The sequence below is a fragment of the Sphaeramia orbicularis genome, chromosome 12 (genome assembly GCF_902148855.1).
Source record: "Sphaeramia orbicularis chromosome 12, fSphaOr1.1, whole genome shotgun sequence".
Lineage (NCBI taxonomy): Eukaryota > Metazoa > Chordata > Actinopteri > Kurtiformes > Apogonidae > Sphaeramia > Sphaeramia orbicularis.
In genome coordinates, this window is record NC_043968.1 from 68625992 (window position 1) to 68651756 (window position 25765).

General features: G+C 38.2%; 1 protein-coding gene across 3 annotated transcripts in view; it reads left to right on the plus strand.

Annotated features, from left to right (window-relative positions):
- rgs3a (regulator of G protein signaling 3a) overlaps positions 1-25765 on the plus strand; it is a 254786-nt gene that overhangs the window by 225424 nt on the left and 3597 nt on the right. For all 3 annotated transcript variants that reach the window (XM_030148618.1, XM_030148616.1, XM_030148617.1), the window contains 2 exons: positions 10698-10768; positions 22814-22915. In XM_030148618.1, coding sequence (XP_030004478.1) covers positions 10698-10768; positions 22814-22915 — 173 coding nt within the window. The remainder of the gene's footprint in view (positions 1-10697; positions 10769-22813; positions 22916-25765) is intronic.

Genomic DNA, 25765 nt, shown 5'->3' on the forward strand with positions numbered 1-25765 from the left:
TTAACAGCGGATCAACATCTGCATCCCTTGCCTCAGGGGGCTACAGCACTGTGTGGTCTTTGGCAGATTCTGTGTTTTCTTACTGTCTTCAGTGAAGCATGTGGCCGTCTTTGCACATGAGCACACACACACACACACACGCACACGCACTAAAAACACACACAACAGAGCTATTTTTAGAAAAGACTGACTTTTTATGCTCCACTGACCATTGCCAGGCGGTCTCTCTGTGTGTGTGTCTGTGTTTTTTGGGGAGGGGGGGCTGGTGGAAATTGACAGCCAGAGAGAAAACACTGAAGAATACAAAATAAGAAGTGTATATTACAGGAATAGTTTTGACATTTTTGGATGTACACTTATTTGATTTTTTTCCAGATAAGAAGGTCAGTTGTGAGTCATTTTTGGGCGACTGTGGTGATGAACTCACAGCCACTTGGCTCGGTGGAAATAACTGGACTGGCTCTGTCAAGTAGCATCCTAAATAGTCCAATTTAGAAATTGTGATTAAAAAGTCAGTGTGTGTAGCTAATGTGGTAGTATCTTAAAGTGTAATTCCACTGACTGCCATTGGAGGCAGGCTCCATGAAGTTCATACATATTTGCATTGAGCTTCTTTCTTAAAATAGTAAGAATATTACTGTATTTGAAGCCATGGCTGGACTAGTCCCAGTATTGATGATCCATCTTTAGACTGTTTCAGATCTACTAGAAGGCTTGGGTGTCTATCGTGTTGTACTTTAGTCCTAGGGAGGTGCTCGAGCCTATACTAGTGAAGGCTGGGTACACTCTGCATATGTCACTAAATCGTCACAGGGGTTCTGTTTGTTGAATGAATAGTTTTTCCTTAAAGGGGTCATATTTTGCTAAACCCACTTTTATTAGTCTTTGGTGCACTTATTTGTGTGTTTGTGAACCCTAATAGAACCCTCCAGGTGCTGCAAAGCTATCTTTATCATTTTGGCAAAAATCGAGCGGATTTCTAGAACCCGTTTTAATTCCTGCATAATTTGTTATGTCTAGTTATGTCACGACATTTGCACATATAAGGTCAAGACTTCCAACGAGCATTTCTCAGAGTACACTATAATTGTTTGCCACCAGCAGCGGTTGTAGTCCATACTGAAAATATGTCCAAACTTTGGGCCAATTACCTAAAATGTTCAGTTGTTGGTTGAACGGGACAGAGCAGCACAGCCAACAACTTGGAGGGGTGGGGCCTGAAGTAGGTCATGTGTATTTAAAGGGCCAGTGTTCAAAACAAGCTTCCTGGTGTCATTACTCAGAAAAAGGGTTGAAGATGGACCTGTGGAGTTGAATTACTGAAGAATTCAGATCCAAGTATAACATTTATCGTTTATGTAGACCACAGGGAAATGTTTTAAAATGCATAATTCCATTTAAAAAATAAAAAAAAAGCAAAATATCACTCCTTTAATCTTTAGTTATGGTTAGTTTATCATACTGACAAGACGGCCAAATGTCTAAATGTTTGAAGTTTACCACAGTAATAAACTTCCCACAGCATCGCTGATGCCAATTTAGCAGTTTTGTTGCTAGATTTAGCAACTTTTCACACTACTCTGGCTTTTTTTTTTTTTTTTTTCAAAAAGCATCTAGCAACCGATTTAGCTGCTTTGAAAATTCATTTGGAAGCTTTTAGCAGCTTTGGAAGCTTTTTGTGAAGGGACTCAGACACACACATTTTCCCTCTAAATGACACCAAATGATTTTCTGTCACAGACAGAAACACCAAACCTGTCTGCCTAGCTGTAAACGTCAGTGTTGACAACTTAGTCATTTTGTTGGTATATTTAGTGATTTTTCAGACCCCTCTAGAGACTCTCTAGAGACTACAGAAAACAACTAATGACAAATCTATCAATTTTTTCTGTTGTTATTGAAGACTTTTGGAAACTCCAATGTGAAAGTGCAGATCATATCTGCGCTGAATATAAATCGCTCCAACTGATATTGACAGTTTTCTCTATTGTCTCTTTTTTGTCCATTTAGATTATTTAATGTAGACTGAAAATTACAAATGTTCATGTTTTACTGTGACTTATAGTTTCTCAAGTGGACCGTAAGGTTAAAAACCAAACGGAAGAAAAGGAAGATTAAAAACAAACAAACAAATAAATAACTAACCTAAGTAACTCCTCCAGGGTGTCTCTTTTGGGTCACTTTATCCGGTCCCCTAGGCCAGATGAAGGCGGAAGGTTGGAATTGGAACATTAAAAAAAAAAAAAAAAAACAAGAGTTGGCAGAGTATAATTCATTTCTAGTTTTAAACATATTTAGGATGTTTTTGTACTCACTTTTTGTCTCTGCCACACTATTATTCCTCCCTCCTACATTGTTCATTACAATTACATGCACATTTATAATTATGCAAATTAGATGATGACATCATTTAGCAACTTCTAGCAACTTTTAGGACAGACAACAGATACTTTCACTGATAGATACTTTTGAGTTGGCAACACTGTTCACTTTAGTTTTCCCCAGTTCTGCCCTTTAGCTAAAATAACTTGTTCACCACCAAGATGCAGACTCTTGGTTTCCAAATGGCAGTTAAAAGCAGTGTAAATAAGCATTTGTCATTTACAGCACAGTCTAGATGATTGCACTGTGAGTACAAACTGAAGGACACTCAGAGTGTTCAGTGGAAGTCTAAACTGCTCCTGCCTCTGCTTTCCTTCAAGATTAATCTTATAATTTTACAACCCTTCATAAGTGGAACCCAACAGTATACAGAGTAGTTTAAACTAGGGCTGTCAGAATCAACGTGTTAATGCAGATTAATCCATCATCATGATTAATCTCTTTAAAAATTTTAATGTAATTAACCCATCTGCAGCGCAGAATGACTCTGAACGTCTCTGCAAACGCATTTCGCACAGTTTGTCCAAGTAAAGTTACCGTTGCGCATGCGCAAATGGGCAGTTGATCCAGGAGTGACAGGCAGCAGAACCAACCGATAAAGATGGAAGACACTAAACAGCACATTGACCCTCTGGATGGAAATATGACTACAAAAATAAAACATATCATACACGCACTTGAAAACCCTCGGTCTGACTTATCAGGTGCACTACTGCCCCCAGTGGCCTGACTTATCTGTGCATGTCAAAGTTTTTGGACAGATGGACGGATGGACAGACGGACGGTCATATGGCTGGACAGACAGACGACTAACTGATGACAATACACTGCAACAAGTGTGGCCAAGGGTAACAGGACAGAACAGCTCTTTCAAGTTGTTTTGTTGAAACTGTTGAAGGTGTTTAATAAACATGTTTTTTAGTGCATATATATTCCCTTCTTTCATGAGTCTGTTTGCTCATGGAAAATGAAACGCAATTAATATAGATTAAAAATGAAGGATATTTAATCGTGACTAATCAAAATTAATCCACAGCAACCCTGTGATTAATGTGTTTAAAAATTTTAATCATTTGACAGCACTAATTTAAACATAATATATATCAGGCCTGTTTGGGTATAGTTGTGTAGTTGTCAGGTATTAATGACCTGTTATTTAGTGTTAAGTAGGTTACAATTTGTCCATAAAGCCAACTTGTGATGAATTTAATTAATGTGTAGGTGTGTAGTGTTATCATATCCAACATTTTACAGACAAGTTGCAGCTATGTATGGTGATTTGTTGTCCTGCTATCGGACATAGACAAGAGATATGGAGCTGTGGTTGAGTGCATACGTGATAGGAAGACAGCCATGAGAAATAAATGCCTTTCAAAAGCATTTTAAAGTCTGTTTATAATGGCTTTATCTCCCACCTTATCAGCATGTTTTTTTTTACTGTGGAAGTGGATATTAAGGTATATTTCACTATTAAGGGTTTCAATAAGCCACTTCCATTCACTAATGGAAGCTGTGGAAGAAAGCAGGCTCATTCCTCTTGCAGTGTGTGTATCCTTGTGGATCTCATCTTACTGGCATATAGCAGCCCGGTGTGAATGAGCATCCACTCCACATGCCGGCAGCTAGTTGCAAAGAGACCGACTTGACAAGCAGACAAACCCCCTCCAATTTTCAACGGCTACACAGCGTAATTTGTTCTCTTTGTACGTCTGAATAATATTGTCCTGGGGGCTGTATGAAGACAGATGGAACCTTTGGAATGGGCAAAAATCTGCCTTGTTTTTTGGAATTGCTTTCTGCCTTTTCAGGGGAAAGCCTCGCTAATAACTCCACCAGGAATTCTGTACTGTTATTGGTAATTTGATTTCTTATATATTGTTAGCCTCATAGCATAATTGCCAAAGTCATACACAATATGGACAAAAGTATTAGGACATGTTGAATTCGGGTGTCTCTTTTCTAACATGGGTCTGGGATACAAAACAATAATAATAAATGTCATAATGTAGTTTTATATTGTGATAAATATCATTTCATTGGTTCATTTAGTTTAAATTGTTATCTTTGCTTCCAAAATGCCTCAAAGATGTTTTTTACTTAGTTTCTCTTAACATTGATTTTGTTTTTGTTTGTTTTTTTTTATTCATGACTATGATTTTAAATTTTCTACCTCTAAATTTCTAAAAGTATTTTCTGTGCTCTGACTGTAAATAATAATTTTCTACCACAGCTAACCATCTACTTTCTTCACATCTCACTTAGGAAGAAGAATTTCCCGTTAAACTTTAAAGGAAATATTGATGTTTATAAACTATATGGACAAAATATTAGGACACACCATGGCTACAGCTTGTAACATGTACCGTTCATGCTGAATTGACATGTAAACATCAATATTAATAAGTGGTGCCAGCCACAACAAACCCCGCCCCTCACATGTATTTTGCCCATTATAAGAAAATGGGAAGATTATTTTCTAAATCAGAACAAATTTGAACTTTGACCTACCTTTCCCAAAATGTAATGACATCTATTCTGGGTCACTGGCAATCTATAAACCCAATTTGGTATGAATTGAACCAATAGTTTTGCTGATTAAGTGAAAACAAAAAAACAAACTGAACCAAAAACAATACCCCTTGCCTCCCCTTTGGGGGTGGGGTAATAATCAATGTGATATTTATCACAATATAAAACTATATTATGACATTTATCATTATTGTTTTGTATCCCAGATCTCTTTTAGAAAAGAAACACCTGAATTCAATGTGTCCTAATACTTTTGTCCATATGATGTATGTAGGGATGCACCGATTCGATACCACTATCGGGCATCAGCTCCAGTACTCAGTGTGTGTACTCATAGTCGTACTCGTAAAAGTAATCCGATACAAATGCACCGATACCACTTACGGCTGTGTGACATTCACAGTTCAGTGCAGCAGGTACACGGTGGTGGAATAATGTGTGGGGAGTGTGAAGAGTATGGAGATTTTTCAAAATAAATGACAGTGATAAATGTAACGCTGACTGCAAGTAACATTAAAGACACAGACAGATACGGACGCAGCGTTCTGTCCGTCCTCTGTGTACATTCCATCCGTTTTCCAGGTGCTGGCGGATGCGTACCCAGACAGAGAATACCAGCGGTAACTGTGGAGGTAGAGGATCTGTTCAAAGAGCGACTGTGTGAGTTAGAGAAAAACTACTGACAGATTTATGACAGCTACCCAGGGCTGGGCCGGGGGTACGGAGCGGTGCAGACCACTGCCAGCGGAAGTGAAAACGGAAGTGAAACTTATCCCTCATTTCTCTTTTCTCTACCTGCTTAAGCTAAGCTTTTAAACCTTACTAGCAAAAACGCTGCAATATTAGTATCACATTAGGGTTACCTCTGTCGTCTCCATGTTTGTTATTACTGACTTTCTACTTCTCAAAAAACTTCACTCTTCTTCGTGGTATTTGTCCGGTATGGTTAATTAAGAGCAGCGCCCCCTGGTGGATTAATTGAGAAACGCTCATTCCAACACAATGTCAGTAGCAGCACTTTGTTCCAGTCAGACTAATGACAATGACAATAAAGCACATTTACAAAAGGAACTAAGAACTGGAATGGGATTATTAAGTACTTGTATCGGTACTTGGTATCGGCAAGTACTCAAATGTAAGTACTCGTACTTGTACTCGGTCTGGAAAAAAGTGGTTTCGGTGCATCCCTAAATGTCTGGCTTTGGCATTTATGCTATGAGGTTAACGATACGTTTCTTATGACGTCGGTAACTAAATCCATGCTCAAAAGATCTCATAAGACCTGCATTTGTCTTAAAGGTAACTTCAGTTTGCTGGAAGAAAATGGTTTATTGTGGACAGAGACTGTACCTTGTTGGAATTTGGTTACGAATAATAAGCATGCCCTGGAGACTGGTGCTCCATGTTGTATAATGAATGAATTTGTAGCTTTAGTTTGACTCTGTAAAATTAACTGACTCGTGATGGCCAATTCATGAACGAATCATTCAAAAGAATTAATTAATTCAATTGAACATTATTTTTCTATATTTTAACATATGATAGCATTCTGTTCTAAGCAGCAAAAAACACATAGTCAGGCTATTGCCAGAGATACAGCTAATGCAGTCTATGACATGTTTGGAGGCTAAACACAGCTGTACCTACCTTCACTGACACACCTTTGTCCCTGGGACAACACGAACAAATACACGCATACATACATGAATAGTATTACTTTATTCTGTGTCCGCTGGGTTGAATCATGCAGGAATAGCCTATGCACATTGAATGTTTCAACTAAAAGCTTCTGGTAATTTGGCATGAAATACTTAAAATCTATTTATGATATCAACCATGAGTGTCTCATTGAACATCCACAGAAGAACATTCACGCATTCATTCACTACTTTTTAAAAACCTATAGTTTGAACCAATTATGTGAAAATATGGCAGATCACATTTTGATTTATGCTGCGTTCCAGGCCGTTTTTTGAGCCCATAAGTCACGACCTCAAACCACGACTCACGACTTTGTAGCATTCCAGGCAAGTCAAGCCAAACTGTTTGAGTGCAAGGAAGTGTGGTAGCTAGATGTAAACAAAGCAGCATGTCGGACTCTTTGTTATGTACATTTATAATCATTTCTATCGTTAAAGGTGCTTATTCCTTGGTTATTTGAGGGAAACAGAGGAGTAAAAACGGCGCGTAAGGCAAGAGAAGCTGTTATACCTTTTATGTCAAGCCATTTGTATATTTGGATACGTATCTCTTATTAATTTATTCTTGCACTCAATAGACTGAAAACTAGCTAACGCTAGAGTAGCTGCTGATTATCCAGAACATTTGCAGATAAATGTCAGAGCAATACCTTGTTTTAATAAACAATCTGCATAAACACCGCATCCATGGGGGCTGCCATTGCTATGTGACGTCAGAACTAGGAACTGGGAGTACATCGATCTATTTCGAGTTCACGGGTAGGAAGTGCATTTTCACCGGTAGAAGGTTGGAAAAACACAAGTTATGGGTTGCATTACTTGCTGTTAGCTAGTAACGCTAGCTACACCAAGACCACTGGGTTTAACCCTTAAAATGGTCACAACTTCCAAATATTTTTTTTCTTTTTTTATCTTTCCCAAGTGGGTATCACCATTTATAATATTTATATTTATTCATTTTTTAAAAATTCATTTATTCTATTTCATTGATAAATTTATTTGTATATTCATAAATAATATTATCCTCTGCATTTTTCAGTATAAATCATACTTTCCTGTGTTTAATTTTCTGATCATGTCAATGTTCATAAAAGCTCAGAGTAAATTCAAAGATTATTTGATCAAATCAGATCAAAGTTTAAGAGACTTTTTCAACAAAATATATCATTAACTGAACATAAAACAAGTGTCTCCATCCACTGTGATTTGTCAAACTCCACGGGTTTTACTGGTGAATCAGTGTTGTAGATGATGACAGTGTTTCCACGTTCACTACGGAGCCTCTGAATGTCATATCTGATGACCATGAAAAGATGACAAACACCAGTTATTTACATGTATTGGATCGAGGTATTAGACATTTTACATCAGTAAATGGTTTTGGTCGGCAGTAGATGTTTGGATGTTTATGGGTTAAAGGTGCTAAGTAGTTTATTAATCTTAAATATAGTCTAATAACAGACTAACAAGTGACAGTTATGTACTATACATACCTTAACTGTATCTAAAAGTGAATAAATTACATATTTAAAAACCTATTGTGTATTTAGGTCTCCAGAGGCTTGAAAAAAAACACATTAGCTGCAAATATATACCAAGCCTACTGAATGTCATGGAAAACAAAGTAGACAACCAGTCACTGTACAGTTTGACAAGTCTTTGTGGCCATCAAACTAAAAATATTTTGTTCTTGCACTGCAGATATTTTTAGGGAGCTCCTACATAACGTACACTCGTGTACCTTTTACAGTCAAAGGCTACTTGAGTTAAAAAAAGCTTTGAACACATCAGTGCACACTTCATATAATGTGGGCTGTGGATGAGTTTCTGTACAGTCGCAGCCTGTGAGGATATTGTAAACGTAGCTTTGATTCTTGAGTCTTATTTATGGATAACCTGAGCATAGGACGTACCTTCCCGTGTTTTTTAATGCGAATCTTCGATGCAAATAGGATTTTTCCAGTACTGATTGTCACCAACTCTTTGCTGTCATTTATAATTTTTTTTTTCTATATCACTACCAATAAAAGAACAGGATAAAACTCCCTAAAGGTGCTTTTCAAAAGTTTAACTGGATGTCTCACCATAGTATCCCATTAAACCTTTAACCCCTGAGACATAATTTCAATGAAACAGGCGGCTGTGAATTTGTGTCTGTAGAAGTGACATAAAAGCCACTGTGAACTCCAAAAAGTAGTAACACAGTCAAAACTCAGAAAAAAACACAGTAAAAAAATACTAATAAAAATCACGATAACACTGCAAACAACAGTAAAAACAAAAAAACACTAAGAAAACCGGTGTAAGAACAGCCCAAACTGTCTAATTTAAGAGCGAGTCGATCTCACTCATTGCTCTGTGTTTTGCTCCCATTACACAGGCAACCGAGGGGTTTGCACTGAGCATGCTCAGATGTCTATGGAAAGAACAAGGTCTATTCTATCAGCACGTTTTTTAAATTTTCCTCTTGAGCAAACGGTTGAATCTTTATGAATATTTGAAATAAATCATAAATTCAGAACTGGCACCACAGACACATCGGGGACTAAAGGGCTAATATTTTTGGACTGGTCTAACACAGTGCATAAAGAGCAGTGCTGAAAATGCATCAGATTAAATAACATTTAATTTGGGCGTTCATATAACCTCCTTGGAGGTCATTATTTGATCAGTAAATATGATTTTATAAAAGACTAATCTCCATCCTCTTGGTTTTGGTTTATATCTGATTGCCAGTCCTCTTACATAACACTAAGTCATTTATGTTTTATCTCTCATATTTGTTGCTCTTATGGCTGACTTTATCAGTAAATAAAATGACTTCTCTTTATTGAATGCAATCATCTACAGATTTCAAGTAAACTCATTTATGTGATGCACTTCTAACTGTTTATTCTAGTTTCTGTCATCACAAATAGTCCATAGTGAATCGTAACCTTTACTCAACCCTCACCCTCAGCAACCTTTAAGGCTGACTGTAAAAATGTTTGTCACGTCTTGATGGACAACTACAGCTGTGGTCGGCTTGAATCAGGATGTTACCGCTAACACTTACTATGTGTAAATCAGCAGTGAGTGACTTTTTATTTGGTAATGGGGGAGGCCCAATGGGAGCCACTCTATTGGTGGCATCGAATCTTAGACGGAATCTTAGATATCATTAGACACAAAATATGTGATTGCAGTTGTGATTCAAATTGGGTAGTTCTAGTTTCTAGGAATCACATTTTTTCCCAAGATTGGGAATCTATTGTGACTGACTGAATTTAAACCTCAATGAGGAAACTGTAAATGTTACAGCCAACTTACAGGGATGAGTAATTTTCAGAAGCAAGGTTTTGGGTGGAGCGTCCACAGCCTTGAACAAATGGAGGACGGCCAAAATGATTCCAATTCACAAACTATCCTGACACACTGAAGGCTGAAACTCAATTTGGATCCTGTCAACATGAAAAGACAAGAACAGATGCCATGTGTTACCAGCTGTGGCCTGTATCTAACTCTGCTGAGTGTTCCTGTAATACAATGGCTTATTATTTAGAGCCTCCTCTCTCTCTCACACACACACATACAATAGGGCAGCCTCAGGCCATCAGATTAGTCGAGATTGACCCCCTCCCCACCCTGAAGCAACTTCCCATTTTCTCTTAACCAATGGAAATGGTGGGTTGGCAGAGACTGTAATGTGAAACCACAGGTCTTGGCTTAACACTTCAAACCTAGGGCACAGTTGGAGGCCAGCAGAAACAACAGACGTAGTCTTTCACACACTCTCTCTCTCGGAGACTTTCCTGGCTTTCTTATAAACCCATACACATACTGTTTACAGACACCATCTGCCGCATATACACAGTTATACTCAGTCTGATGCAACAAGACTCAGGCCAAAACCTCTGAAAGAATTGTCTGGCTTGTTTGGATTTACTTTGTGGACCATCCTATCTACCTGAGGACTCGTAGTTTACTCTCGGTTATCATTGGCTGTTGAAGCAAATGTTAGTTCCTGTCTATCCATGAGGTGACGGGGCCTTATTACTCTGTGGAGGGTGGATGATGCAGTGTGTGCTCTCCTTCCTCTCCCCTCAGCTGAGCTCCGGATCCCCCTGTAGCTGCGAGGTCAGCCCCGAAGGGACAAAGAAGAAGAAGCCCAAGAACCTGTAAGTAACCCTTCATATCATCTGAAACTTGGTCATTGTTTCTTTGCTTTCTGTGTTCATTTTCATGCTCATTATCTACTTATTTTTCAGCATAAAGCATGACATTTTCCTGACTGTCAATGTGTAGTCACTGTGCAGGAAAAAAATACACTTTAATATGTAAAAACGTACAAGTTTAATGTAAAATTATGTAAATTTAGATCTGAGTGAGAGTCCTTCAGAACAGTCGGCCTTTATAATGCAAATTTAATCAACATTTACAAACAGTGAAGAGGTAAAAATGTTCACACCCATTGGTTAACATGATCTTTTTAAAGGGATGATTATTGCTTCTGTCTAACTGAATGGTAAATGATAATTGCCCATTTGGGGATTAAAAATTACTCCCACTTTATGTCATAGAGATTCTGGCCTGGAGACATTAGGACAGACCCCCAAGATTTTCACTCTCCACTCAGAGAAACTGATTAGTTTCAGGTCAATTTGAGTTCTGCTTTTTGCTTTCATCATTGTGTATCTATGATGGAATATCATTATCTATTATTATCTATTATATTTTTCGTCTAAGATGATTCTAACAGTGCATTATGTTTTGATGTTAAAACCAATCATTTAACACTTCTTGTTGTTTACTTAATTAACTGGTAAATGATGCATTTGGTGCCAAATGTGTCCTCAGTCGCATGGGAAGTATAGTGTGTGTTAAGAGTGAAAAGTGTGTTTGTGTCAGATGTGTGTATTGACGCCTCAGCGATTCATCAGCTGTTGAATGAGCCTTCTTCTGTTCATCAACATGAAAGCACATTTCACGCCTTCAGGACAGTAAAACCACTCACACTGGCTGTCCTTGGTTCTGATAACTGCCCATTCTTTTGCTCAAGCTGGGCTTGTATGTTGTTTAGTTAACCAGCAGATTAAGTGATTAAGATTCCACAGCTTTTTTTCCTCAGTATAGTTTGCCTTTTTGTTAGCTGTTGCACATAGCTTCAAGTCTGCTGTATTGGCTGTAAAAGAACACCCACTCAAGGGACTACAGTACTGGGTTTTGTTTTGTTTTTTTCCTTTTAATGTAGTAGTTGTTTGTCATATATGTGAGGGGTATTGTCATTGTAAAGTGAATGCGTATCATTATAGTCAATAACTAGTCAATTATATTCCCTGTTTGTCTCATTATATCCAAGATATTTCATATACATTCATCATTGCAACATCAATGAGGATGCACTGAGTTGATTAGTCTTCTTTACAGATGACTATTCAAAGAGCAGAAGCTAAAGAGGGTTAGAGGGCTAAACAATGAAAAACCTTTCTAATCAAGAGTTAGAATGGGTAAACAAACATGAGCTCATATCCGCATATCTTTCATTTCTGTTTTTAAAGTACAATCATGTTTCTTTTCCACCAACATAGAATTGGTTCTGGTTCACCAACCAAAATTTTAACCATTCAGAAATTTGTACTGGTGTTAGGTGTCAGTTAGAAAGAAAGGAAAATGCTGACTAAACCTAGTATTTTAAGTCCATTTTGTATCAACTGAATCAAAGGAAAAGTAATCTCAAGAATGAAGAAACAGGAAAAACAAAAAACAAAAAACGAGGGATTGAGACAGGAAAAAATAGAGCCAGATAAGGTAATATGTTACCATGTTTTGTGAAACACCCTCCACTAATGATGCATTTCTGATTATAGTCATTCACTCAATCTGTGAAAAAGTGGACTGGTTCACTAGACGGCACCAAGGCTCTCAGAATCCTGAAAAGAACCGGATCAAGAATAGGGACTAATTTGGTGGAAAAGGCCTATCAGAGAATGCAGACCACCGCCAAGGCCAGATAATATTATTAAGCAACAAACAGCAATATTTTAACTCGTGTTTCCCATGGTTTCTCTGTTGGTCCCAGTCTTTTATTTAGTTTAACTTTCATGGATATACCATTTTTAGTTTTGATTCTATCCTTCTTCCATCCAGTACCATGAGGTTGGTGGAGATGATGGTTTTATTGGTCAGTCTGGTAATGTTATGGACTGTTATGGAGGTTCATCTTCTCTTCCTCTCCAATATATATATCCAAAATATATGTTTTCATATTAAAAAGCTCTGACTTATGTTTTGTGCTGTACTGTTGTTGCCCTGATGAAGACTTACAGTATTGTCCATGGAGAAAGTGACCTGTCTTCATTGAATGGACCAGTCTTCTGTACAGTTCAAACTGTTTTGCTATCCCTAACCCTAACCCTAACCCTAATCCCTTGTATGTACAGTGTTTGTTTCCATCATATCCTCAACCTCCTTTCTTTAACTGAAGTTATTTATGAGCATATTGTCATTTCCATAGATGTTTTCATTTCTGGTATTTTTAAGCCATTTCCTACAGCCATTTCAGTGATATGGTCTAAAATTACACTTATAAACATCTCAACACAATATGGTATTACGTAACCCAGGGGAATGCAGATGCAATATTCTGCCACCATAGATTGAAATCTCAGGTTTTGCTATATAACTAAGCGTGAACAAAATTAAATTACATCCCCTAGATGGTGAAGACCGATACTATATGGTCTGTACGTGGATGAGATGTATTTATTGCTTTAAGAATTTTGTCTCATGACTAATGTCTGAGTGAGTTGTGCAGCAGGGACTCTATAGCAGCACCTATACAGAAAATTAAAACTAACAGTGTTACATTACAGTTTGTATTAAATGATTTATTCTATGCACATTTTATTTATTTAATTTGAACTAGACAATAAATTACATAAATTATAATATGTAATATATAATTACAACCAGATTTTATCGTTTTTTTTCTACCATCCTTTTCATTTTCAGATTTGAATAAACATGATGTATTTACTTGGTAAATCACAGTGATCTTTTCCTTGTTGCTCTTTGTGCCGTGTCAGTGTTCTTTCCCTTTTATTGTGTGTCTGATGTGTATTTAGCCTTTTTGTCGACCATACTGCTGTCAATGCAGTTGTAAAACCCAGCTGAACTTGATTGATTTATAGTCTTTGCCTTTCAGCGTGCAAAAGAAACAGACAATGTTGTTTTAGATGCTTTATTGATCTTTGGAAGAGGATGTGTGGGTTATGGTCCTTTTGTATGTTTTGTATGACTTCATGTGTGTGTTTTTAAGAAAGAAACCTACATAGTCTCTCTCCACTCACATATTGACTCTTTAAAGGACACAGTTTGTGGCATGAAAGACTTCTACATATGCCATTGTTTAGGCAGGTTTAAGCCTCAAAACATATTGATCAAGGTTAGGAAAAGGGTGGGGCTGAAATACAATGGATCAAAGAGAGAAAACCTAAAGATAAATAGCCAACAAACATTGAGTTCCATCATTAACCCCCCCAACTTCGGCATGTGATGAATAGGGAGTTTGGATTGATAAGAATTTAGCAATTCTGGTTTCATTATTGATATTTCTTATCAATTTGATTCTCTATAAATTTTTTTTTTTGATTCTCATTGGATTAGGGAATATAGTACAAATGGCTTTGTTTGCATTTGTACTATAAATATGTGCAAATATTTTGCATTGGATTGGAACAAACCTCATAAAGGGTTCTATAGGTGTAGCTAAAGGAGTGATAGATGTGCCTGCTGCAGCCTCTGAGCCTGTATGCCTAAATATAATCCTAGGACATGATGGAGAATATTCATAAACAATAGTAAAGTAGGTTGATGCAGTGAAATAATGCAATAACAGTATCGATAGAACCTGCAGGAGTTTAATGTTAGCATCTCTGACTGTGCTGTAGCCCCCCCCCCTTGCCAATGAAAGACATTCCTTTGGCACAGTTTAATTGGATGCTGTGGTTGAATGTTTCTGCATGTTGGAGGTATTTCTGCCTTTGTCGCAATAGAAGCTCTGCAACTGTTGCAAATGGCTGTAGTGTTGTATTTACTGGTAAAGTACAACCATACTTTAGAGGGCTTCCAACCAAAATATGGAAATTACGTAAATACACATTTGATATGATGACGTCACCGAACTGATAAGTGGAATCCTTAAGTAAACAGGCTAACAACTAACTGAGCTACTGGGAACCACTTCTCTACAACAACTGGTTCTTGATTCCCATAGTGATGGAGAGAACATTACACAGTGGTCCGACTCTCCATCATCAATACAAGACATCGGTGAAAAATGAACGCATATACATTGCATGATATAAAAGATGTAGTAGTGAATGTGTCTCGTTATCAAAGCTAAAGGTGCTCCAACATGCATGTGGGACTTTCACATGTTGTCTTATATTACACTGCATAGTATACTGTAGTTACATTGCTTTTTCTGTTTTCATTCATTCATTCATTTTCTGAAGCCACTTTATCCTCACTAGGGTCACGGGGGTCACTTGGAGCCTATTCCAGCTACATAGGGGCGAAGGCAGGTACACCCTGGACAAGTCGCCAGTTCATCGCAGGGCTGACATATAGAGACAAACAATCACTCTCACATTCACACCTATGGGCAATTTAGATTAACCAATTAGCCTATTAGTGCATGTCTTTGGATGGTGGGAGGAAGCCAGACTACCCGGAGAGAACCCACGCAGACACGGGGAGAACATGCAAACTCCACACAGAAAAGTCCCACCCCCCGTCGTTTTTCTGTTTAACAGAATTAATAAGCACTGCTGTTGCTTTTTTCCACTGAGGTGTGAATGCGCTACTTGGATGTAAATGCTCATTTTATGTCGATCCTTTTTCAGTCCCTCTCTTGACTGCTACAAAGTACTTGGCCACAGCACAGCAAATTCAATTGTTTCCTCTTTATTCATGCATCATTTACAACTACAAAGACACCAGTCTGGTCCTTGACTTCCCAAGCATTTCATTCTCACTTCTCAGCTTTACACATTTTCTCACTTCCTACACATCTTCCTCTCTTTTCTTTCTCTTCGGTTTTTTTTTACACAATTGCTCGCCACGTGTCTCATTTTCTGGATCCAGCACAGCTGTTTTCCTGAGTTTGTCTACATTACATCTGCCCTCTGCTGCTATGTGGTCACCTTTGTGTTTAGTCCAGTCCAGGTGTTTCACTTCCCCAAGCAACGAACCCAGCTCCGCTCATTTTTTCCCATCCAGTGGCTATAGCAGTAAAACCATAGACCAACAACGCATTTAAAACTAGTCCAGTGGCCTAATATGCACAGACATGTGAGTGTAGTACAGATAATTTTTTTACCCAAAGGGAGAAAAATAGGAGGGCAAGACTTTTTCGGCATATTTTACTGTCATCCCCAGCAGTGCCAAGGCATGTAATTAGTATCAGCTGGCAGCACTGAAGATTTATAAGGAAGGCCCCATTTGGGTGTCATGAATGTTGGCCAAGGAGAATGTTGGTCATGTAGTTAGACACAATATCCACTGACCCTGTTGTGGGTTGAAGCAGCTGAGATTAATGTAGTGTATGTCTATTTAAAGATATTTCTCAGTCATCTAGGTCGCCTACTTGGAATGTAACTGCGGACCTTTAGACAACTGTTAATACACAGAGGTACATATATTAGAAGTTGTCTATATGGACAAAATACACTGTGGTTTGACTTTCCACGGCCACTGATGTGAAATATTATCATGATAAAATGTTTTAGGGTAAATACCAAATCAGTATTTACAGACCGGCCTGGAGCCTATCCCACTTACTAACAGACCCTGAATGTGTCACCAATGCACTGCAAGGCTGACATTTTAATCACCTCCCCAAAGTAATTTATGACATTTGATTCCCATTTGATTGTTTTTGAACAAATGTTTTAAACTGGGCATTAAACTGAAATACTTTAAAAATTCATTGTTACTCCAATAAAACCCAAGGGGGTATGATGGTGGATGGAGACATTTGGTTTATGTTCAGTTAATGATATCTATGCTGAAAAAGTCATTTTTTCTTCAATTTTTTCTGTTTTGATTAATAACCTTTGAATATCGTTAGCCTCATAGCAAAATTGGCTAAGTCATACATTATATGGGTGAAAGTATTGGGACACGTTGAATTCAGGTGTTTCTTTTATAACAGGGGTCTGGGATACAAAACAATAATGACATAATATAGTTTTAGTTAGGGATAAATATCCTTGCATTGGCTAGTTTTGTTAAAATTGTTATCTTTGCTTCCAGAATGCCTCAGAGGTATATTTTACTTAATTTATCTGAACATTGAGTTTGTATCATTTTGTTTTTATCCTTGATTCTAAATGTTCTACCTTAATATTTCTAAAATAGTTTCTGTACTCTAACTGTAAGTAATAATTTCCTATTACAACTAACCATCTTCTTTCTTCACATTTCACTTAGGAAGAACTTCATGCTAATTTTAGATATAAACATCAATATTTATGTGTATCACAATATAAAACTCTATTATAACGTTTGTCGTTATTGTTTTGTATTCCAGACCCCTGTTAGAAAATAAACACCTGAATTCACCATGTCCCAGTACTTTTGTCTATATGGTGTATGACTTAGACAGTTATGCTATGAGGCTAACGATTTATTCTGAGCTTTAATGAACATCTACATGATCAGTAAATTAAATATAGGAAAATACCTGACAGTCACTGAAAAATGAAAAATACAGAATATAAATGGTGATAAATTGCTTCAGGAATGTTAAATAGAGAGAAAAATTCATTTAGGAGCTGCCACAGAAGCAGCACTGGGTCTTTCTAGGTTATACAGTAATAAAAGCATTGTTCTACACATTGTATTCCATTCTGCCAATAACATCCTCCTAAATCCCACTAAATCTTCTGCTGGACCTTTAAGTCAGTTAGTTTGTTAAGTAAAAAACTGTCATCTCCCCTCACCGTAATTACCCCATAAATTTCCAACCTGTCCAGGTCCCAGTGGAAGGAATCTTTCCTCTCTAAACACGCTGCAATGATTGGGCGAGTCCAGGGTCCGCCTTTTCCAGACCCCCAGGACTATATAACGCTGCCCCAGAGCCTCTCAGAGGTTAGAGGAATGTGATTGTCAAACAAACCCGTGGGCCTTGAACACCAACACTGCTTACATGCCGTCACTATTCCATGCAGACCAAGTCAACGCGTACACCGGCCTGCACCCATGTTCCACACTATGGTTGATTTCTCTGAGAAGTACCTGGAAAGGTAAGGGGGGAGGGGGGGACGCGGTGGACGTACCTGTATGTTTGTTTGAGTTTTGGCTGCACTTTGCTTTTTGGCCAAAAAAAAAGTCAACAGGGGGAGGCCGAGGAACGCGCCGGTGGGGGCTGTTTTCCATCCTGCAGGAACTGTTGTTAACAAGCTCTTAGGAAGTTATCTGACCTCAACGTGGATCTCATTTGGCGGTCACAGTGAGGGAGAATCCCTTATGAGCCTGAAGGGCGCAAACTATTTCGGAGGAAGTAGCTTTTAACTCTTAACTCGAGGCCGTCTCTTTTTCTTATTACGCGCAGCCTGGATTTCAGGAATAGGACTGCTCATGTGGTCTTTGTGGCTAGGAAGGTGAGTTTGCTCAGAAATAGAGCTCTTTTTTTGGTCTTGATTAAGGAAGACTGCATGTGACGTGTGTTATATTTATAGTCCAAATTTGGGACAATTCCCTTTTTCACTGTTCTTCTAGGAATATTGTAGATTGACTTGCTCGCTGAAGTGCTGTTTAGATGTCGCAGAGGCTTGTGTCTTAATAGTTTGGTCTTCAAAAAAAACTATAAGACAAACTTACAAATTGTTCCAGGTTTTTCTTGGACAAAGATCAAGTTATTCGAATGTTATTTAATGTGTTATGTGTTACACTGGTCTGATGCTTGACCTGTTATTACACTGATACAAGGATAAACACATACTAGCAGTGTTATTGGGATCTTGTGTCCTACATTCATTTCAGAGATACACAGCATTTTCTAAACGGTCAGTTGGAGGTTGAGCGATAGAAAATATGTTGTGATATTGCTTTTCTTGTGAGTTGAAGTTCTAAGCGCCCTGTTAGGCCAGGTCGGTTTTCTACAAAAGATGAACTCCATCCATAATGGAAAGCACAGCACAAAAAGATGGATGATGTGGGGCTGTGGATTTGCCTTGTATGGTACATTGTGATCTGCAGTATGTCTGTCTGTCTGTATATCTACAGCCCCCCCATGTGCTCTCAGAAGCCTTTCCCTGAGAGTACAGCCTACTTTTCTGAACACCAGGAATAGCCGTCGAGGTGCTATTAATGCGTCTAATGTGAGCCAAGCAAAGTGGGAATAAAGAAATAAAGAGTACGGAAACCTGCAGATAATTGTGGAGCTGAAGACCTCTCACTCCTCCACTTGAGTGCCTATGCCTCGGTCCTGTGCAGACACAAAGGAAACACAAACTTCATTTGTATTGCGCCCTTCCTGCTCACATGTGCAGTCTCTAAATAGTCAGCTTGAGAGGAAGTGGAGCACGGTTTTCTGAGGGGTCTAACATGTTACATCAAAGATGATCCTAATTTGATAATCCTCTACTGAGCATGTGTCAAGCTCAGAATAGGGGTCACTGTATGCAATAACTCAGGAGTGTGGTGGATGCTAAGTATGCTAAGTTATCAGCACTGGAGGGTGATAAGCACATTTTAATACAAGGATTGCACAGTTATTATTGTTATTATATGGTGGGGTTTTTTTTTGTTTACATCTTTTTACTTCTATACATCTTGTCAAAAAGTTAACCCATAATGAATTTTCAAAGGACAGTATAGTAAAATCATAAATAATAAAATCTAGGTGATTGTTGGTGCAGCTATGATTTTCTGAGCTGTTTTCCCTCAAAGTCAGTAGGGCTGCAACCACTAGTGGACTAGTTGACAAAATTAACTTAGTAGTCAACTGGTTGTTAGTGACATCATGCACTTTTGTTTATAGCAACTCTTTAGTATTTAGCTGTTTGTTTGACAACCTTTGTTAGGCACTGTAAATGTTGTACACAAAATGCACTTCTGTTTAAGGGGGAAAAAAAAAAACATTTTTTGCAGCTTGCAATATTTATGAATATCCAATATTGAATCGATGTTCAACTAGTAGACTAGTGAAATAGTCATTAGTTGCAGCCCTAAAAGTCAGTAATTCCAGTTGATAGCCTGAGTGCAAAAAACATCATTTCTGCACCAATTTTAACAGTGAGTCCAATTCATCGTTCCATCTTTAGCTCTGTGCTGCATCTCTGTATGTTATAGTATGTTGTCTTTGCTAAGTCTCCCCTTCAAAAAGACATTAAAATCTTATCGGACTTCCTGGTTAAATAAAGTTTAAATTGAAATAAATGTGAGTCAAGGGTTTCAGCTAATATGTAGTGTTTTATCTTGTGATTATGCGATGACTTTTAGTTACGTCGAGCCAAATGTAGAAGAATGTGTCCTTTGAGGGCAGGAGATGGCGTTAAAGCGGCTGTACACTCCAGCAGATCCAGGATCAGTTATAGCAGTAACAGGTGAATCACCATAGAGGAACGACCCCCTTTATCCCCTATACGCTCTGGAAACCTCACACCTCACCCCCACTACATGACATGCTTTGCAGCAGTACTGGCATATACAGAAAAAAACCTCTTGTTTTCAAGAATAGCTGTGGTGCTGTATAGTTACTGTAATAAGTGGGAACATAAATCATAAGATTATGTAAGCTTCACATATTTCCAGTGTTGACAGCGTTGACACCAGCTATTAGTAAAAGAATGCTTTGCAAGCAGTTTCTGGTGCTGCTGCAGAGTTGAACATGCAGTATTTATTGTTTCCGTTTGCAATTTCCAGCAACACCCACATGGTGGCAGAGTACAAACATCCATTTTCTTTAAAGTGAATGGAGTCGTGACATGATTGTCACATCGGCCCCATGCAGGCTTAGCTCTTAAAGTTGCCTAACAGCACACATAAATAATCAAACCTCTGTTGTAAGGCCAAGGAAACATTTTCCAATCTTTATAAAACCCACATTTCTTCTCCTCTTAGCATGCACTGGCAAGACAGAGGCTCCCTTCGAGTCGACACATGCACGGGTAGAGACCCAATTGCCTTGAGTACAGGCTAAAAATAGGACGATCTAATAAATCCCACTCTGATGTTATGAGTTTATTTAACAGTGAGAGAGCTTTTATTTGTGTAATAATGTCCTTCAGGCTGGCAAGTGTGAACTGTTCACAAGGGGTGGTGAACTAAAGCACCCTGTAGGTTTTAGAAGAAAAAAAAAGAGGCCTACATTTTTGTTCAGAAGTTTAACATCTGGTTTGAGCCTGTTTTCATACAGGACCGTTTTTTTCTTTTCTTTTTCTTTTCTTTTTTTTTTTTTTTTTTTTTTTTACAACAGTGGATGAGTCATCTCTTAGCGACGTTATTGGATGTTTAGGTGTTTCTACAGCTCAGGAGGATACACTGCATTATGTCCATAAATGTGTGTTTTTATACTGTATATGGTGTATATTTAAAGTTTTAAGTTTGTTGGTTGTCTTTAATTGGTTATTTTCTTGCGTTTTGCCTGGGTTTCTTTCATGAGAAACAAAAAATATGTTAGTTGTCTATTCATTTTCTTAGTCACTCACTTGGTAGTTCATTTCTAAAACACTGAATCTTATAAATGCTTTCAAGGAAAGGCCTTTAGCTGTTCTGAGTCACCCAAAGTAACGTTCACAGCTCAACCCCCTAAACCCAAACGCACTCAAATCAATCCTCCTACAAAGGCACACTCATCCTGATGTAAAGGACCTATTCAGCCGCTCCTCCCAGCAGCCCAGGCACTGATGTTGTATCATATGTAAGGGCATGTTACTACTTTTCCTGTCCTGCAGTAGTTGGAAAAACTCACATCAGACAGCTGACTGTGTTCTCTGTTCACCTCAGCGGCCGTGCAGTATGACCGCTGCACATTTACGCATGCATAAATTAGCTTCACACACTCAAACAAATACATACACTTACACTGGTGGAGTCTGGGAGTTTTCCAACACCTGGCATAAGCTGGTACAGGTTCTTTGAAATGCATGTGTGGTCGTTCGTTCATTCATTACTGCCTCAGTATATTCCTGTACAGTATTTGTGCTAATCTGCAGCTGAGTGCGCTGTCACACACACACACCCCCACCACCACACACATACACATATATACACACACACATTTCCTCTGTGCCTGTGCGTGGAAATGATAAGTACCTATAACTGGAAGCCCTGTTTCTTAATTTGGGGTGTACAGGCTCTCTTGAGGGCACCCGTTGGCAGTGGTGGGACGGCATACAGTGATTAGGCCACACCACCCCACTGCATTATTAGCAGGTCAGTCAATTCACAGTGGAAATCAAAAGCAGAGACTCCGGAAATGGGTGTTGAGTGAGGTCACATCCCATTGAGACGGCACATGATCCAGGTTGGGAAAAGCCAGGACATGTACCATGGGATTATAAGAATGTGCAGCATCGGTAGAAACGCAGGGGGGTTTGAGAGCTGGTGTATTACCTGACGCATGTGCAGTTTGGGGTGGTCCCGTGGTGTTTTTTTTTTTTTTTTTTTTTTTTTTTTTTTTTTAGGTGGGCGGTCAGGACAGTTTGGGGTGTTAGTGCAGGGGAGTTGAGGAGGTCAGTGTGCCCCGCTGCCTCTCAGCGTCCCCTCCAGACACATGGAGGATGGTGTGATGAAACAGAGCAGTGAGGATTGAGTCTCTCTCCTCCTTCTCAGCCACATTCGCTCAGTCCCTGCCAAGGAACCTGTCAGGGACACATCTACACCAAAGACGGCTAGAGAGATTAGATTGACACGAGGGGAAGGAGCTGGACTTCCACCTTTCGGAACAACCTGCTCCAACCACACCAACACACCTGGCTGAAGACGAAAATGTACAAAACACAGCATTTACTTTTGATCTTTTCTGGCATTCGGGGGTTTGAATTCAGTTGGATTTACAGAGCTGAAAAACATGGATTGGATTGTTTTGATAGTGGACTTTGGACTGGACACTCAACAGTTTCCTTCCATCTCTCTCCTTTTCTTTCTACCCTCTACCTCTCTCATCTCCCTTCTCTACTCTTCCTTCCCATCTTATCTCCTTTCTCTCTCAGGGCCAAAGACATGAAGAATCGGCTGGCTTTCCTGCGGAGGAGGAATGAATCCCCAGGAAGTAACCCAGCCGGCAAGTTAGACAAGTCTATGAAGTCAGTCAAGTAAGTGGCTACTTCCTGGCAGCATGTGCATGTGGGCATGTGTGAGACTGTTTTCTGGGTTTAACCACAGCTGGTGACGACCTGGTCTAGAACAGACAGACGTGGGCAGTGACAGGGCTGAGACTGGGCTCGTGGTGATGATAGAATAAACTATATATGTGAGTGAGACCAGACATGTCACAGGAAGGAACACGCAACAATTTGGATTAGATTAGAACAAAAGCGAATTATTCATCCCCAGTTCACTGATTAATAGTTTTATCATCAAATACATTTAATAGGTGAATTTACATGCCTAGTTTTGGTGGATGTGATAGACTTAAAACAAAAATTTAAATAGAGTTGCAGCTATGTGTTATTTTTGCAATCAATTCATTTTATCAGTTCTTTTCTTTGATTCAATTCAGTTAAATGATTATTTGAACGTGTGGAAAAAAATAGTAAAAAGATGAAAAAAACGTGTGAAAATTACAAACAACTGGTCCTTTACACCAGAAACAACTGAAGCAACCACAAAACGTATAAAAATGAAAGGAGATATAAAAAAAAATGTACGTATATAGAAATAACAACAATAGAAAAGTACATATAAAATATCTATAGATATAAACAACAACATTTAGAAACAATATGTGCACTGCAGTCTTCAACACATTTGGATCCAACATACTAATAACTTAAGATGGAACTACCATACAACTGTGTGTTGATCCTGGTGTCATGTGTCAGTTAGTATCTATGTGAAAAACAACAGTAGAACTAATGTTCAGCGGTTGCAAAATTAAGGAAACCAAGCTTTGATTGAGGAAAATTGGAAACGAATAATTCTTTTAATCCATCCATCTCAATTAATCATGTCATTTCTAAATTTAGGTAATGCTGAAACTTTTTCTGTGCTCTCTAGAGCTGTATTTCCATAAAATTTTGGGCCAATTTGAAACAAAATTGTGAAAGTTGCAAAACAGAAAATGTAATGTAGGTGTGTTTCCTTAAAATAGTCTAGAGTAAATAAACCAGGCTGTATTGTGTGGTCAGTAGGTGGTGATGTGGGCTACATTACACATGACTGTATGTTTATCAGCAGAGTGTTTGTCAGGATTTATTTGGAAAAAGTGTCTCCATTTCTTATTATTAAAGATGAATTGTTTTTAATTATTAGTTATTTTGAATTTATTTGTTTTCACAAACATTTTCAAATGCGTAACTTCAAAATATGCCCAAAATATGTTTATGGACATGCACTTTGTTTTTATCTACAGTAGTACATGTACAATTGGAGTGAACCTTTGAAAATTATAAAAACAAACATTAGATTTATGAGATGTTTAATATATTATATTATTTAATTATGAGTGTATCCATAAATGATGCTGTGCGGTGTTGGAAGGTGGTTCTGGATGAAACAGGTCCAGTTTGTTCTAGAATGTAGCATGTTTTATACAGGTCTGGGAGAAATAAAAAATAAATAATAATGATAATAATAATTGTTTTTCCCCAAGTAAATATTGTCACAAAGTTTTTGTGCTTTGTGTGGAAAGACCCCTGGGTTTCCATCTTCCTTTATATACAAAACACTTCTTTTTGAAAAAGACTAAAAAAATACCTTGATTGGGAAAATGTTTTATGCAAAGTTTTTTTTTTGTTTTTTTTTTTTGTTTTTTTGTATCTTGCTATTTTCAGGTTCATATTCAGAATACTTTTTTAATCTCAGAGGAATTTGTGTGTTACAGTATAAAAACACTCCAGACAAATATTATCAATATGATGAATGACATATATGTAATTATAATTATGTGTTGTTTTTTTAAATACTCCAAAATGAGCATTAAATAAGTTATGGAACCACACATATTGAAAGTCTTAGAACACATCAATACTACAAATTCTAATAACAATTTCCTTAAACACTTGAGTGCATGTAGTTTAGATAAAAGCTTTATCATAGCATATCCAACACATGGAAATAAATACAAATACATATCAGACTGTGTAAAAACTGGAAGTCATCATCACATAATATCCACAGTGATCCAAATGGATAAGGAATTAGAAGAATAGAATAAATCTTTATTGAACATTGGAAATCAGTTTAGCAGCTCTGTTCTGTTTAGCAGCAGATTATTCAAGTGCAAAAACAACGACTGTATATAAAAACTCACACAAATTGTACTGAAAATATATAACTGAAAAATGCACAAAATATACAAAACTACAAAGAAATATTGAAAATATACAAAAGGTCAACTCTACACCACAGATACAAGTAATGTGCAACATGTAAATGATATATACAGAGTAGTAAAGGATATATACAAGCTACAGTTAGAAACATTAGCAACAACAATAGCAATGCAACACATGGAAATAAGTACAAATATATGTCAGACGGTGTAGAAACTGGGAGATATCCCAGAAAGTACCCCAGTGATGTGTTTATTATGGTGTTAGAGGAGACCTGAGGCGTTACAGAGAATAAGAAGAGGCAGCAGGGGGCAGACAGGCAGACAGAGCCCAGAGGGGGAGGAGGTCTCTAAGCCCAAAAACACATCCCCATTGGCAGACCCAAGCCCCGCCCCTCCCGCCTTCCCAGTCGCAGTCAGTGGATATATAAAAGGAGCTACCCCCCACCACAGAGGCAGATAGACAGACTGATGGCTCACAGAACCACCCGGCAGTCTCAACTGCATGTGAGGACAAGATCAGCACACACACACTGAGGAGTGGAAGGAAACAGTGGGGACACATTTACTTCCACGGTCGCCTCTTCAGCATAGACACAAGTTCTGCGGATGGGTCACACAATGAGAAACCTGGCTGAGATGGGCTTGTTAAAGAACCGCTCTGCTTTTA